Here is a 16,023-nt window from a genome sequence, read left to right on the forward strand (position 1 = left end):
AAGTATAAAGTATAAGATTTAACAGAAGTTTTCAGCACATGCATTCAAAAAAAGTATTAAAAGATACAGTGAAAATTACCTGGTAGACTACAAAACTGTCATCATCAGTAGTTAGTTGTGATCTTTGTTGTGAGAGACAGGAGTAAATCGAGCTCCATTCTTGCTTCAGATCTGAAACAATCCACAGGTGTTTCTGTCCATCCATCCACTATGACAGAACTCGGTGCCATGGGTCTGAAAGAATGTGTAACTGTCAAGAGGCCTTTATTGAGAAAAGGAAATAGACAAAAAAGAATGTTTGCTAGTCAAGCAAAGAAGCTGCTGGTGTTCTTAGAACAATGAACTTACCACCCCAGTGTCCATACCTCAACATCATTAAATGTGTTTAGGATTGTTTGGATCATAAGAAACAGAAAATGCAACCAACTTCTGACACTGAACTTTGGATGTGTTGAAAATACCCCTGCAGTTTTCTTTGAAAAACTGAAAGCAAGTCTCCTAAAAACAATTGAAGCTATAGTAAAAATGTATTTGTTGAGGCTTCTGAGTAGTTTCCTGTTAAATATATTGTTTTTTCTAATGAATAATGAATCATTTGTATACAGTAACCTAGATGTTGTCAACGTCTGCACAGTACTGTATGTGTCATGATATTTAGTTTTTATTAGGTTTGATACACTGGAATAGACACTGTTTCTCTCAGAACAATTATTTTCAAATGCTGCATTACGATTATTTTTTCTTCGTATTTCACAGCACCCCATCCAGTTAACCAGGGCCAGTTATGCTCACCAGAGAGAAACTTTTAGCAGAAACCTTAATATTCTCTAAACTCCTTTTTACATATTGAAGACTTTATGTAATTATTGAAAATGTAATACATTCCTAATTTATATACATTACTAATAAAAAATATTGTTATGTTATCAGTCTAGATATTGCAACAAACTAATAACATTAGTGGGAATTCATAATTAAAATTAATAACAGAAATTCCCCTCTGAATTTACACACATGTGCTCCGAAAATGGTGTAGTGCTCTCAACAATAAAGACAGCATCATGCTTATTTTATACAGTGAAAGAAAACACAGTGACACACCAAAAGCAACAGAAAGCACCAGATCCATCTGCTGATTCAAGCGTGACTGATTCAAGCATTTGATTTTAACAAGTTAAAGGGGACAAAGCCAAAGTTTCTCAATTTATTGGTGATGAGTTGCCCTCTCTCAGGTGCTTGAGTGACCTCATCCTAGAATCAGAAAGGAAATTGCCCTCTGAGCTTACAGACAGCCTCTGTAATACATATGCATGAATAGCAGACAAGTAAATCATAGAACTAAAGCTACTCAATTACCAAATTAGTGGATTGCTTGCACCTCTGTGAGCCAGTACTCGATATAATTGGAGGTCAAGTGTGTTTACCCATTTGTTATGCTTTTCTTGCCTTGATAGCCAAAGCAGAAGAGAAAGAAAATGGTACAGACTGTCCTCGAGAATTCAAGCCACAGAACACTAGATGACAGGGGAAAAATATTTCTCTCGAACATAACCAGCAAAGCGTGCAAAATTAAATCAGACAGATGGAAGACGGTGGCAGTGCGTCATGTTTAATGTGATTGTTCTGGCAGGTAGTGGTTCTTCTTCATTCGGGAAGTACTTTTAGTATCGGTGATCAATGCTGAGTAATGCCCATGTTTTATGCTAATTTACAATGAGGATGGTGATGATGACGACGATGATGATGGTGATACAGCTGACAGTGAACCCTGTGCAACATGTTCATTGTCTGTTTCAAATAGCATATCTCATTCTTTTGCTGATGTGCTTCCAGGAGAACAGAGTAGTTCTGGAGAGCAGGGCAGTGGCCTATGTCAGCCTTCATAGTCCAGTAAGAGTACTAGGACCACAGACCACAGCATCACCCTCTCTACTGCAACTGGCCTCTGACATCCGGAAGGTAAATCTCAACATGCTTTACTCTTTGCATTACTCTAAATAAGGGGAGTAGTCACAGGTAGGCCTGTGTGGGCCTGTGCCTACCCAGATTGTTCATAGGCTTCACTACTTATGAAACAGAACTTTGGAAGATAATGAAATTTGCTTTGTTTTCTCCAAGAGTTTTTGTTGCATTACTACTAATCACATGAATAAGCTCTCCAACAAGCTCTGACTTCTTTTCTTTTCCTCTAATCACTGTTTAATAGCCGCTGATATCTGCCATTGCCTCAGCATGCCGATGTTTAAATTAAACTCCAGGTGTGCTTAAAAGATGTAACCAGGGACTATTAAAAGGGAGATTTTGTTTGGTATAGTATGGTATTTTTCTCATTTACTACAAAAGCTCAAATGGGTCATAACAGGTAAGACATAAATGGACTATAAACATGTGATTAGGTTTAGATTAGGTTTTGTGCATTCTCTGCTGTGTAATTTAAACTTGAATATAACATCTTCATAGGGCAGATGTGTCTGTAGTGAGCTTTGTAATGTAAGGTCTTATGTGTATGTGTAAATTCAGCTTTTTGGTTGATTGTTATTTAGTTTTACCATAAGTTAGAATTGTTGGAATAGGTAGAGTACTGCCGTCAGCAATAGTCTATAGCCTTATGTAATGACAAAGGACATTAACGCATTGAAGTTTGGCAATTGTGTGTACCAAGTTGGCCTGACCACTTTATTACTTTTTCTACCTAATTAATTTTGGCCTACACCACTTTAATGAGAGTTACTGAATTACAGGATATGTTACCAAATGTTCAAAAAATGTCGGGTGATGGAGGCGGGTGATGCAGTCATACATATGTATAAAAGTGGCATCCAGGAAAGGCGTATTCCTTTATCAGATAGCACTGCATGCTTCGGCGATGGATATCACCTCATGGGCTTGTGAATACTTTAATGACTGTTGTCAGTAAACACCGTCCATTGCTGCATCTGCAAATGCAGGTTAAGACTGTGCTATGCATAATGGAAGTCATAGCATCAAGAAAAACTGCTGACTTTTCTGGACTCAAGCTTATCTGAAATAAATTGAGGCTCAGTGGAAAAGTGTTTTGTTATTTGAGTCAGCCTTTCAGATAGTTTATGGGCATAATGGATGTTGTGTTCCCCTTAACCATGTTACATCACATGCACCTGCGGTGCCTTGTTGGGATCCTCATCATCAATGTCAACACAGAGTTTCCTATCACTGTATTAAATATGCCACAGTATTTCTTTCTTGATGGATGCTTTTTGTTTCCTGAGCAAGCACATGAGCTTATTCAGAATTCAGATTAGTAACCGTTTAATATTGTTTTATTGTTGATGATATATGCATATTATATTAATATTCATAAATGCACTTTCTTCTTCAAAATGGTAGTTTGTGACACATTTCAGGATCTCAAAAATTCTTATTTTTGCCTTTCTTAGATCACATTCTTACCTTTTTTTTGAAAGACAAAAGTAGATAAAATATCAGAAGTTGTCACTTGTTATTGCGTCAGCCTTAAAATGAAATGGGTGAAAGAACTGTTAAATACAGCTCTCATAATGCTTAGGTGCCTGGCTAACTGACCTTCTCTTGGGTTTCTTTTCACACCGGTAGCCTGTTATGCTGTATAATCACACCTGGTGTCTTAGAAGATGGTGAAAAGGTTAACTTATTCAAATACTGAAATGTATTCCTTCCCTAATAAGCCAGCGCAGTATGAGCATTGCTTAGTTCAGAGAGGGTCAAAGGCCGTGTTCTAATGACAGGATGCCCTATTATTTCCATGCAAGCAATAATCCTCTTTATTAACCTAAATGCCAGTCCACCTGTGACATTTTAGTGTAATAAAGAGGGTCCTGACCCACTCTGGCGCAGTGTAACTCTCTCTTGCAAAAGCTCAGCTTCAAAGCCACACCTGCTTTTAGCTCACAGACATAATTATTTCCCCTCGTCCCTGAAATCTGAGTGATGAGCTGTTTGATTTCATTTGAAGAAGCAGAAAAGTCTTGAGACAAAGTTTTGTAAGAAAGAAAAAGAACACTTCAAATACCTTAAATGAAGCACGGCAGATAGAAGGGGCACCTCTTGATGTCTTTCGTCATAGATAAAAGAAAGCAGATAAAGTTGAGCCTTCAGTTTATCGTGTCTTTACACCCAGCCTGTAATTTGGGTCGCACTGTTCTACAAGCTTGGTCCTTTTCTTCGTTCTGAGTGAGCCTGGAGGTATCAACAGAACATCACTCAGAAAGAGAGAGAGGATATTCAAGGGCAGACTCTATTACTTAGTTATTGCCGTCTCACAGTAGGCAAAGTTGGACAGAGTGTGTAATCTTAAACTTATGCTGTAGTGCTGGTCTCCAGGTTCAGTGAGCCTCTTTCGCCGCTTGACAAGTTTTTTCTGAACAATTGAGGATCAAAAGGATGAATGAATTCACATTGTGTGCTAAGGAGCAGTTGTCAAAGTATGCAGTGCTAAAAATAGTCTTGGGAGTCCTGTTGTTATAATTTATTATTACTTTAGAATTATTCAATATGTTAGTGTATTATAAAAAAATGTGCTTTCCCATATTCAAAAATACATAATGTCATCTGTATTATTATATTATATAGGTTTGACTGAACAGTAGCAAACTAAAAAACATTAACCTAACCACCCTTTCTACTTCCAAAACCATGTTGAGACACTAATCCAAATGCACGCATATCATGTTCAAACCAGAGATCTCCAGTGTTGCTCATCGAAAGCCACCATCTAACAGACTTGACTGGCCATCCATAAGAGAAAAGCCAATAAGCCTGACTGAAGATCAGCAGACTCATGCACTTCATGACTATAAGTCTTCAAGCTGTCATTCCAAACAAGAGATATACAACAAAATACTGAATAAATACTTAATACTAGTATATATAAGGGCAAAATGCACTAATGTTTTGGCCTCTGGCATCTGTCATGACAATTACTGTGGTGTTACTGAACAAAACCTGTCATAACTCATGACTACATTACATTAGTCATGACATGCTAATGGTGTGATTACCACTGTTATGGAGCTCAACTATGTTCGAATAAAATTTATGCCCCTTTGGTAGCCACGATGGAGAATAGGAGCACGACAAAATTGCAGCATCACTAAAGTGAAGTTATTTATTAGAATAAAGTGCACAGTCTACTGACCACACACACAAACACCTTCTAAGCTGCTTATCTTCGGGGTCATGGGTGGGGTGCCGGAGCCTAACCTTGCGGTCATTGGGTGGCAGGCAAAAGCAAAGCGATGCCATCACTATCTGACTTTTAATACAATCGATTATAAAATAATTACAAAAGTGTATTTATTAACCAGAAATGAATTATTAGACAATAATTCAGCACCCATGACTGTAGAAGAGATTTACCAAATTTATGTTTTCTGTGTGTTTTATGTTCATCTTGTCTTTTGAATGCATCATAATAATCTATCTGTAAGTCAGTGAAAGCCATAAAAGATCTCAAAATCATCACAAAGAGACACTTTCACAGTGAAATGCTCTTTGCTCATTCTGAAACTCTCAGTCTGTTTCAAGAAATACATGATTTACAATGAAGTTTCTCCATGAACTCCGTATTGTAACCCAGCTGTATAGCACACTGAAATCACAAGAATGGCTAACAGGTCCATATGCATCCACTTTGAGATTTTCCCATCTCCCATACACCCATTTTTATATATGCATTTTGCTTAGAACTGTTGCTATATCAAAGTGTTTCTATGTAATAGCACAAAAACTGTTCTCATTAGCATTGCAATTGAAAGGAATAACATCCGATTAAAGACGCAGGATTTACTTCTGGCTGACTGGTGATTACTTTGAAATAGCAGATTATTCAAAAGAGAAAAAGGAGAGCAAGAAAGGAAAAAAAGACAAATCTATGTTCTTTTATTTCTAATAACTGTCGCCTATGTAAACACCTTATCACCTTGTTGCAGAACTGTACAGCAGGTTGGTGTGACAAACATATGGCTGGCTGTAAGGCTGGTTAACTGGACATAAAGTCACCATAATGTAATGCTAAGTGTTTTCTTTAATAGAATCCTTCCTGATTGTGTCAGTCACTTAAATAGTAGAGTTAATCTTAATTTGGGGAAAGCTGAAACTATAAGTTTTAGAACTGCACATTTGTGCTTCAGCACCTGGCCATCATTTGTGCTTAGTGTGATGAAATCTTTGGTTTGCGTTCATTTCTATTGATTCTTGCCAGCCCTAATTGGACATGTAGGTCTTATTGACCCTTCAGATTGTCTCAAATCAAGCCATTTGTCATTTGAAGAACTTTAAAAGGCATGAGGTAGCCTTGACAGTCTAAGTATTTTATTTTAACCACTCTACAAATCAGACTCGTGCTACACCGGTAATATTTTCCACTTATCTTACTTTGCAGCTGTCTTCAAAATAGAGATGCCACTGCAGTGATGTTTCGAATGGGTGCTTTGGAACCAATTATAATAAAACAGATACTTCTTTGGGGATTATGGAGCACTGCATGCAAAATAAATTGAGAGACTTTTCATGCTTTAATTGGGTAGTGTTGTAGCAACGTGTGTGTCTCCAGGTGTATTTTAAACTGAATCTGACTGAAGATTGCTCAGTGCAAGCACTAAAAGGAGAAACAATGTTATCTTTTTTCCCTCTCTCTTCAAAACTCCTCTTTTTTGAGTTGAAAAAAACTCTCAAGTTTCATCATATAGAAAGCTGCTGTTTGATTTTGAAGGCTGTGTTGTTGTGCGTTTGGCTTACCACCTGCCAGCGCACTCCCAAATAACTTTGGAAGCTTTTTCAATTTGGCCTTGTGTATTATCACTGCTATCTTTGACTGACATGCCATGCTTTTTTTTTTAAATCCCATCCTTATATTATAAACCGTAACTCATTCTAGGTCAGACATCTCACTTTATGCAAGCCTTCTATTGCATATTAGCGGGGGGGTGCCAATTTGGTCTGACAAGTGGAATCAACTTTACGAGCCGAAAACTATTATACAGCGATTCAAGTGCTTTAACTAGGTGAAAAAGTTACACAACAACTCCGAAAGTTACTATATTGTCATATATCTAATAGATGACTAATGTAACATAAATATGAATGTGCTATTAATAACACAAATATTATCATGTATTGTCTGTTACATATTTGGTATGTTCCATTTTTTGTTTTCATTATTTGTCACTAAAATATACTAAAATAAGTTCTTAATCTGAATGCTGTGATAAATATTTTATAAATATGTATTTAGAATTGATGTTGATGAATGTAATGGCAAAGTCAAACAATAATTATAATACAGTAAATAAATATTATAAACAGTTTAATTAAGTCGGGACAGCTTCATTTATAGATTCTGGTGCATTCAGTACATGAAAAACATTTGATGAAGTTCAAGTCCCAAGCATAATTGTCAGGAAAAAAACAGTGAAACAGTAAGCAGCAATGCTGCACAATTCCCAAACTTGGAGTTGTAAGCCACCAAAAATATAGTACAGCCACTGTATTTTAGCTTACAGTGGCATTGCAACATCATTCATGTGGGACATTTTATGAAAACCCAGCAGCAAAAATGTGTTTATAGGCAACAATATAGGCATTGTAGCTTTGAGACAATCATCCTGAGACTCCCTAAATGTATGTTTCATAACAAAAAGTGTCCCCCCTCCTCAATTTGGCACCAATGCATATGAAATAAGATCTTATTTGAAAGTATTGAATCTTGCCATCAGTCAACTGGAAATAAAGGTTCTGTGCAGGTACATTTCTCATTTATAAAGGTGCAAACAATATAACTGTTTCCTCAAAGGTATAACAGTGGCAAGTTTTTGCTGGTGGAAAAAGAACATATTTGTACCTTTTCATAACGAATGTCTTAAAACAGAACAATAAAATAAAATGCCTGGAGACGAGATGGGGTGTGTGGAGTGAATACAGGTTAGAAAATATTGTAGTAGGTTATAGCTCAGTTATGTTCCATGACTAAAGATACTTAGATGTGCAATTGAGGGAAACACCCCAGTGACAAAAGTGGGGCTGCCCCAGTGACAGTTTACTACCTTTAGAGTGTAGAAGAGATATACTGAACAAAAATAGGAATGCTACACTTTTAACTGAAAAGATTTTACTGAAAACCCACAAAAACCGGGTGGTTCAGGAAAGAGAATTCTCCCGTTCAAATCTGGTGTGACCACCATTTGCCTTTAGCTGCACAACATATTTCTAGGGAATAAAAGAATTTTTAGAAATAAAACCAGACATTACATTTATTAATTTAAGTTTTATTTTGCAATCATGTAGCACTGTATTCTGCAGTTCCTGTATATAGAAAATGCAGTGTAAAGTGCTTTTGGGTAAAAAGAAAAAAAGAAAGTAGTAAAAATAGGAATCAAATATAAAATTCTATAACACCAAAAATATGAATATAAATATTAAGATGGGATATAAATAATGCATATATAATATAAACAGTTAATCATAAAATAGTTATAGTAAGTATTAAGATGATGATGGGTATACACACACACACACACACATTTTCTAAACTGCTTATCACAATGCTAGATAATAATAGCTAATATTTAATGTTTATTTGATTAATACATTGTTTATTTCTATTTTTGGTTTATACATATTCATACAAAAGCACAAAAAAGAATGATCATTTTAGGTTTACAATGACCATTTATAATTCATACATGTCCTCTGATGTATAGGTTGCATGGATATCTTCAGAAATGTATTACAGGCATACACATCTATTCCTTGTTTCTATCTAAAAACACTGCTGAGATTCACTTGAAGCTCTTGCTCATCCCTCTCTATCTCCCTCTCGCTCGCTCATATTAGGCTGCATAAAACTGACCTATATAAAACTCGACAGGATGATTGTATTCAGATGCAAAATCAATTTAGGAATAACTGTGTAACATGTAATCCTCTCAGAATAAGTCAGCTCTGATTAAAAGGGAATGCACGACAGTATACAAGCAATCACAATGTGTTTATCAAGACCCAGCTCAGCGCTACAGATTTTAGATTGGAAACAGTTCACACATTTGTAGAGCCAAGTCATTTCTGAGCTGAGGCCTTTATGGGGGTTTATTCTGTTGTTAACACGTAGGCTCCTAATGTCCAAAGACGGCCTCTTATCTCTGCTGTGTCAATCAGTAATCTGATGGAGGCAGCACATGACTCACAGCATTGAGAACACTTCTCAGTTTCACTCATTGCTCAGCCTTAAATGTTTGGGATATGTCTGTGTATGAGAGCTTCAAACAGTCGTCATCAACCTGACATGAAAATCTACTTTCCTGCTCAGTTTAGTTTCAGCTTGTGTTTTCCTCACCCAAACACTGATACATTTGATTCAGCCAGGCAAGAACTCGTGAAGGTAATCAGCACATGTGGCAGACTGTGGTTGAAATTAAGCTCCACAAGAAGGAACATCTTCAGGAACAGGCTTAGTAACCACTGAGTTTTACGTGCTTCTCCCTCAGCCCCTTAACCGCAAAGCCTGAGCTCCGAGTGACGGCAGGAGGAGGACAGCAATGTTGTGTGTGTGTGTGTGTGTGTGTGTGTGAGAGAGAGAGAGAGAGAGAGAGAGAGAGAGAGAGAGACTAGCTGACTTGTGTTGAGTTTATTTGGGTGCATTAAAGAAAATGGCTGCTGCGACACTGAACCCTGCCTCCAGCGTTCTCCTTGAGCCCAGTGTAGCACAGGCTGTGCTACACACTATTTGAGATTTTAACCCTTTGGACCACGCCTCTCCATTGAGAATGTAGTTCAGATTGATAATAACTTCTTATCTCATCATAATTTACTTCTAATGTAAGTCAATTTAGCTGAGTTTAAGATATTTGGGGAAAAAAACAAAACATGAAATATAACTTGCACAGACCACATTTTATGTTTTATTTCCATTCCAGTCATTTAAATGCACAGATGTGCGTTATGCTTATTTTAATTTAGAAAAGCAACCAAACGTCATTTGTCATTTGAGGGCTGACTCACACACTTTTGGATGTAAATGGATATATGTATGTAGTAAAAGCCAGTGGCTCTGGCGAACTGTCTGCTCAGCTCATCTCCTCATTCTGCTCCATGGAGGCCTGTCGCTCATCCTTTTCAAAAGAGCCCTGCCCGATCTGCAGCTTGATAAAATCATCTGCTCCTCTGCAGATTAAACCCCCTTTTCCCCACAAGGGTTTCATCTAGATAATGCATGTTTTGTGCATAGACTGTGATGCACTAATTAAGAGCCATTAGTGACGGCATTTGGTAGTGTGAGCGGCAAGACATCCTTTGCATACAATCTCGGATCTTTGTTCTGGTGTCAAGTTGCATTGTCACTGGGGTCTGTTCTGAATGGCGTAAATGATGGTTGTCTGCTTCATGTGTTCAGTTCTGAATGAGGGAAAAACATAGATTAAAGAAATGCAAAACACATTCCACTTCTGCAGTATCCAGTGCCAACTGCCAAGACATTTACAGCCAGTTCATAAATATGCCACCAGCTCTGCACGTTCTATACATATTAATGTATATGTAATTGTATATGTATATATACAATATATGGACCACCTCAACTAATCAAGATGCAGTTAACTTTAACCTCTGTCAGGAGATGTTTATATCAAATTAAACCTGGGAAAATCAGATCTTTCTTCTCAAATGTGATGCCCCAGTCCTCACTTTATGCAGCCCGAGCCTCTCCCATCCCACATATTGAGATGCATCACTCATGTAGTGCCTGTCATGGGAGCTGAATTGCTTCCATTTATTTTAATAAGGGCCGGATAGAGCTGACATGCATTGGCCTCAGTTTCATGTGAGAGATCTCCGGTCTAAATAATGCACCTCAACCTCAGCTATTCACAGTTATCAATTATAGTAGTTAAACATAATTGTGGAGGTCTCAGATATTATCAAACCACGTGTGAGCTCATTGGTTCCTGCAGCTATGAAGAAGCATAAGCCGTTTTCCCGCAGCAGAAACCATGCGAAAGTGAAAAACTAAGACACTCAAGCATAATCTTCCGGTATATGCTGTGCCTCCTCGGCTGGCAATCAATTAGTTCTCAGTCAGCGTCCTCTCATGCTTTGACACCCTCTTCGCTGACAAATTAGCAGCCTCTCTGGGCTCATTCTAGGCTTGTTTACTTAAACATCCTGCTTATGCTGTGATCTGGCCCTGCCTCTACCAATAGATACAGTTAGGTATCAGTACTTGAACAGTTTCTAGATTGACCAATAAAACTGGCAGATATTAAGGCTCCTCACAGATTTCACTGAAAATCCTACTGATGAAAACCAACATTGCTTGTTACCTGAAGTTGCTTGTTTTATATTATAATAAACATAAACACAAATGGTCTCATGTTTTTTTTGAAGAGACTGCTTATTTGGCAGTCACCAGCTGTTCATTTTTATTAATTATACTGGCTGAACTGGTAAGCCTCTAAACTTGATTTAGCAGCAGAAACATGTAAATGTTCTTGAGCTTTAATTGGATCTGAAATTGTGAAACAAACCTAAACACAGTTTTGCATAAATTCGCCACTTTAAATGCTGAATATGCCATTCACGAGAATGTGTAGGGTTTGTAAGTTTTTTTTTTTGTTTTAGGGAGGAGTCTACTGCTAGAAGATAATTCTGAGAGGAAATCCCACTTCAAAACCCACAGATATAATGATTCATTTTTATAGGCCTTTCAGAAGGTAATGTTGCCGTGTTGTGTGAGTGGGTTTTAATCACGTGGTTGGTGTAGTGTAGTGGGTAACACCTCTGCCTTCTATGCTGTAGACTGGGGTTCAATGCCCCAGTAGGGTAAGCACCCTACTGTCATGATTGGCCCCTCCCAGTCCATGTGCTTTTTGTTTACCTTTTGATACCCATGTGCGTTTGTTTTGGTCTAGTCCATGTGTTTTTTGCTAATATCCTCTTAGCATTTATTTGGTCTTTAGCTTATTAAATTGTAAAGACTGTTTGACCAGAGGAGGATGGGTCTCCCCTTGTGCGTCTTGGTTCCTCCCAAGGTTTCTTCCTTCAGACTGAGGGAGTTTTTCCTTGCCACTGTCGCCTTTGGCTTGCTCACTGGGGGATCTATATGTTATGTTTTCAAACTTCTGTGAAGCTGCTTTGTGACAACATTGTTGTAAAAAGTGCTATACAAATAAACTTGAATTGAATTGAATTGAATTTTTGTTTTGATCCCAGTCCGGCCCCTTGTTTGGTTACTCCGCCCCTGATTGTTCCCACCTGTGTTTCCACCTGTGTTTTGTGATCCCTAGTTAGCCCTCATGTATTTAAGCCTTGTGTTTTCCCCTGTGTGTTTGAGGGTCTTTGTTTGTCATTAGATGTTTGGCTGGTGTTTGTTGTTTATGTTAGTTTGAGTTGTTTGTGCAGTTTGTTGGATGTACTGTTCGAAGTGTATATATTGTTTGAAGAGTTTTGTTTATTTCTGATCTGTTGGAGTTCTGTGTTCATTTTGTCATGTCTGTCCCTCCTGCTCTCTGTATTGGCCATTTGAACCTGGACTGTCTTGACCCTGATTTTGGATTTGCCCATAATAAAAGTCACTTATCTCCGCATATGAGTCCGCCTCCACCCTCCCTGGTGTTACACCTACACTATATCAATAACAGGGCTTGGGCAAGACTCCTTAAAATTCCGTAAAATTCTCAGATTGTAAGTCGATCTGGATAAGAGCATCTGTCATAAATGCCATGATTTTTTGCATGTCCTGATTTCTTTCTCCAGTAGCTTTTGTGTAAATCATCACTGATAGCAAGACAATCAGCTTTCATTTAGCTTGCATCTGAAGTTGATGTAGGACAAGGTGAATTCTTTGGACTGTCATAACCACTGTCACATATGATGATCTTTGAGGTCCAAGTATGATGAATCTTATCTTCTGACAGGCACTGGCAGTAGAACATACACTATAGGAAAAGTATTTAGAATTTCTAATAGTTGTGGGTTCTCAAAAGATTACATTTTGTACACACTGGCCTTTTTGTATGTTAAGCTACAGATTCTACATTAAAATGTCTAAACACCAGTGAAAAACTTTACATTAGAAATTATGAAATTATGTTTGATATTATGTTTGAAACCTGTCCAAACATCTGAACAGATATTTCAAACTCCAAAATTCATCCGAAACCAACCATTAGCATTAGGGTAACATGACAATTGAATAAAACTAATGCAAGATGACAAAAATTATTATAGTTGCACTATGCAAGATTTGGTGGCTTTGGAGACTTCTCTGGTGGAGTTTATAGTGTATTTGCATGCAAATTAATTTTTTGTAGCACGTTTGTTTATTTGTGTCTCCTAGTAATGGGAGATTGAGTATGTTTTTGACAGTAAATCTTACATAGTCCAGGTTTAATAGAAACCAACAAAACTGTTAAGAAAAATCTAAAGCTCTGCCCTCTGCCCTGTCACTATTATTTGAAATAAGATAGTTGCATTAAACAAAAAAAAAACAGGGGTCTGGTGTCAGGTTCTCAAATTACAAGGCCTTAGAACGCTACTGCTAAGCTATTTTCTGAGTTTTTCATATTATTCATATAGGCTCCCCATGTCTTTTTTTCAAATAACGTCTGACTTATTCACACACCTTTTTTTTTTTTGGCTTTGTCTTTTTTTTTATGCATATGCTGTTTCAGTCCCAGTTCCCTGCAAATGTAATTTCCAAAGGTCACCTTCTCTGAGAATGAATTATCTCCACAATGCAATGTCATTTCAGTTGCCTGTGCATTGTGAATGAGATAACAGTTTGATTCAGTGATTTGCCCGTTCTTTTAGGTTTTTTCCAGTCTTTTTCTCTCCTCTTTTTTTGCCTTAATCTGAGGAATAGCTGTTAGATGACCATTTTAAAAAGGAGCTGTTAGTGCTTCTTCTGCAAACATATGGTATTGTTGTGTAGTCAGTGGGTAGTTTGTCAGCAAATAGCACTTACCCACACTTTCCTTGTGCTGTCTTCATAAACACAGTGGATCGGAGTCAAAAGGGCTCAGTTAAAGGCCACTCGTTTGCAGATTGTTGTTGTTGTTTTTTTTGCAGGCTGTATTGTTTGGACTGCTTTAAGCACAGATAATGTAAAATGTGTGCAGTATGGGTGATCACCTTCATTCTCTGCAGCAGACTAACTCTGGCACAAATACATAAACAATGATTTTTGCTCTCTTGTTATCATAGCTGACGAAGAAATTAAATATTGATTCTCCTCGCAGGGAAAAGGCATCAGTGTGCAGAAGTTACCTATTCTGCCTCTTTCTCCTGACCTCTATGGCAGAATTCTGTGGCTGATTTTTTATTTAATAGCTTTTGCAGCTTCCAAAGATAAAGTGGTCCGCTCTTTCAGAAAGAATGGAGACATGGAGAGTTATTGCAACCCATGCACAGCACAAGAATGGGACCATAAGGATGAGCATGTGTTGCAAGTCGTTAGAACTGATAAATGGCCAATTAAAGCAGACTGGACTATAACTTGTTTAGACAAATTGATGGCTCAAGAACAGAATGTGCCGTATAGGGCTAGGATTAATGATAATTTACCTAAAATGAGGAGTTGTATTAGTTAAGCATTGGTTAAGTCTACTAAAATATTTTTTCCATAACATTAGTGGGAAAATTTTCTTTTTTCAGTCAGTTCCTAAGGGAAGATGGTGATGCCATCATTGTTCTTCTTGTGATCTTGATTTCTTAAGAAGAGAACCTCAAGAAACGCATGTTTTGCACCTAGTATCAGAAAGCATTGATATGTAAATTCATGTTGGCCAGTGTTTAAATGAAAACGATACAAAAATATTTATTATTTATTATATTGTTATTAATACTATTTATTATTATTATTATTATTATTATAAGTCATTGTTTTTTGTACATATATGCTAATATGCAGTACTAAAAATGGTGCCTGCAACACGGTTCAATAAAGTTGGCTTGGGGCAGTTTAAGACTAGGTGATACAGTCATGCTTTGATCTAAAAGGAGCATCCTGGAAAGGCCTAGTCCCTTTGAGCAAAGTGATTAATCCAACAGTTTTAAGAACGTTGTTCCGCATTGAGAGTTCACCAAAAATATAGTTATTTCTCCTTCGATGGTGCATAGTATTATCAAAAGCTTGTGTCAGCAATGTCCAAAACCAGCAACTTCTCCTGGCTCAAGGTCATCTGAAAAAAAACTAATGCACTGTTTAAATGTGTATTGCGTTCTGACGAGTCAAGCTTTCAAAATATTTATAGAAATATTGGACATTGTGTTCTGCGGACCAAAGATAAAAGGATCATCCAGATTGTTACCAGTATAAAGTCCAAAAGCCAGGGTCTATCATGGTATATGGAGGTATTAGGGCCCATGTAATAGAATGAAAGATATATACAAATTTTAAAGCAAAAGTAACATTGTCCCTGTTTTCTACATAATTTCAACCAAGCAGTTGTTCTTTACATTATGTAAAAATTTCACGATGAATGGACCAGTAGAAATGTTCTAAAAATCACTTGGAACACAATCTCTTTACAGTGACTTACATTGAAAGGTATTTCAATGTAAAAGAGTGTTTTTTCCCTCTTCCTTGGTGAAGTTAATATTCTGGAGATACTTGTTTTCCATTGGACAGTGACGATATACTGCTTCCTCTAATGGTGTCTTTTTCAGGGACATCCATGCTTATTTCATGACGTTTGAAGATGCACAGTGCATTATGAAGTGCAAAATATGACAATAAAGGTCCAATACGGTTGTGCAGCTGAAGTCTTGTTTAACAGAATCATGGCAAAAAAATTCAACTTTCAAAACTGGATTGATGAATGTCTTCAGTTCCCAAATGATTGTAAAATTTTACTAGTAAAACACTTATTGCCAAGATGCTTTTAAATAATATGCTAAAATTTTTGCACAGTACTGCATGTACTCAAACATCTTTGAATTTTTATAGATTTATACAAATAAAATACAAGCATCATATAAATATGAAATATAATAACAAAAAAGTTACACTGACCAAAC

The 16,023-nt window shown here is 37.1% G+C and overlaps 1 protein-coding gene across 1 annotated transcript in view; it reads left to right on the plus strand.

Moving 5' to 3' along the window:
* LOC108442514 (inactive N-acetylated-alpha-linked acidic dipeptidase-like protein 2) overlaps positions 1-16,023 on the plus strand; it is a 352,526-nt gene that overhangs the window by 245,048 nt on the left and 91,455 nt on the right. The window contains exon 9 of the mRNA XM_017722591.2: positions 1,834-1,959. Coding sequence (XP_017578080.2) covers positions 1,834-1,959 — 126 coding nt within the window. The remainder of the gene's footprint in view (positions 1-1,833; positions 1,960-16,023) is intronic.

The sequence above is a fragment of the Pygocentrus nattereri genome, chromosome 15 (genome assembly GCF_015220715.1).
Source record: "Pygocentrus nattereri isolate fPygNat1 chromosome 15, fPygNat1.pri, whole genome shotgun sequence".
In the NCBI taxonomy this organism is placed as follows: domain Eukaryota; kingdom Metazoa; phylum Chordata; class Actinopteri; order Characiformes; family Serrasalmidae; genus Pygocentrus; species Pygocentrus nattereri.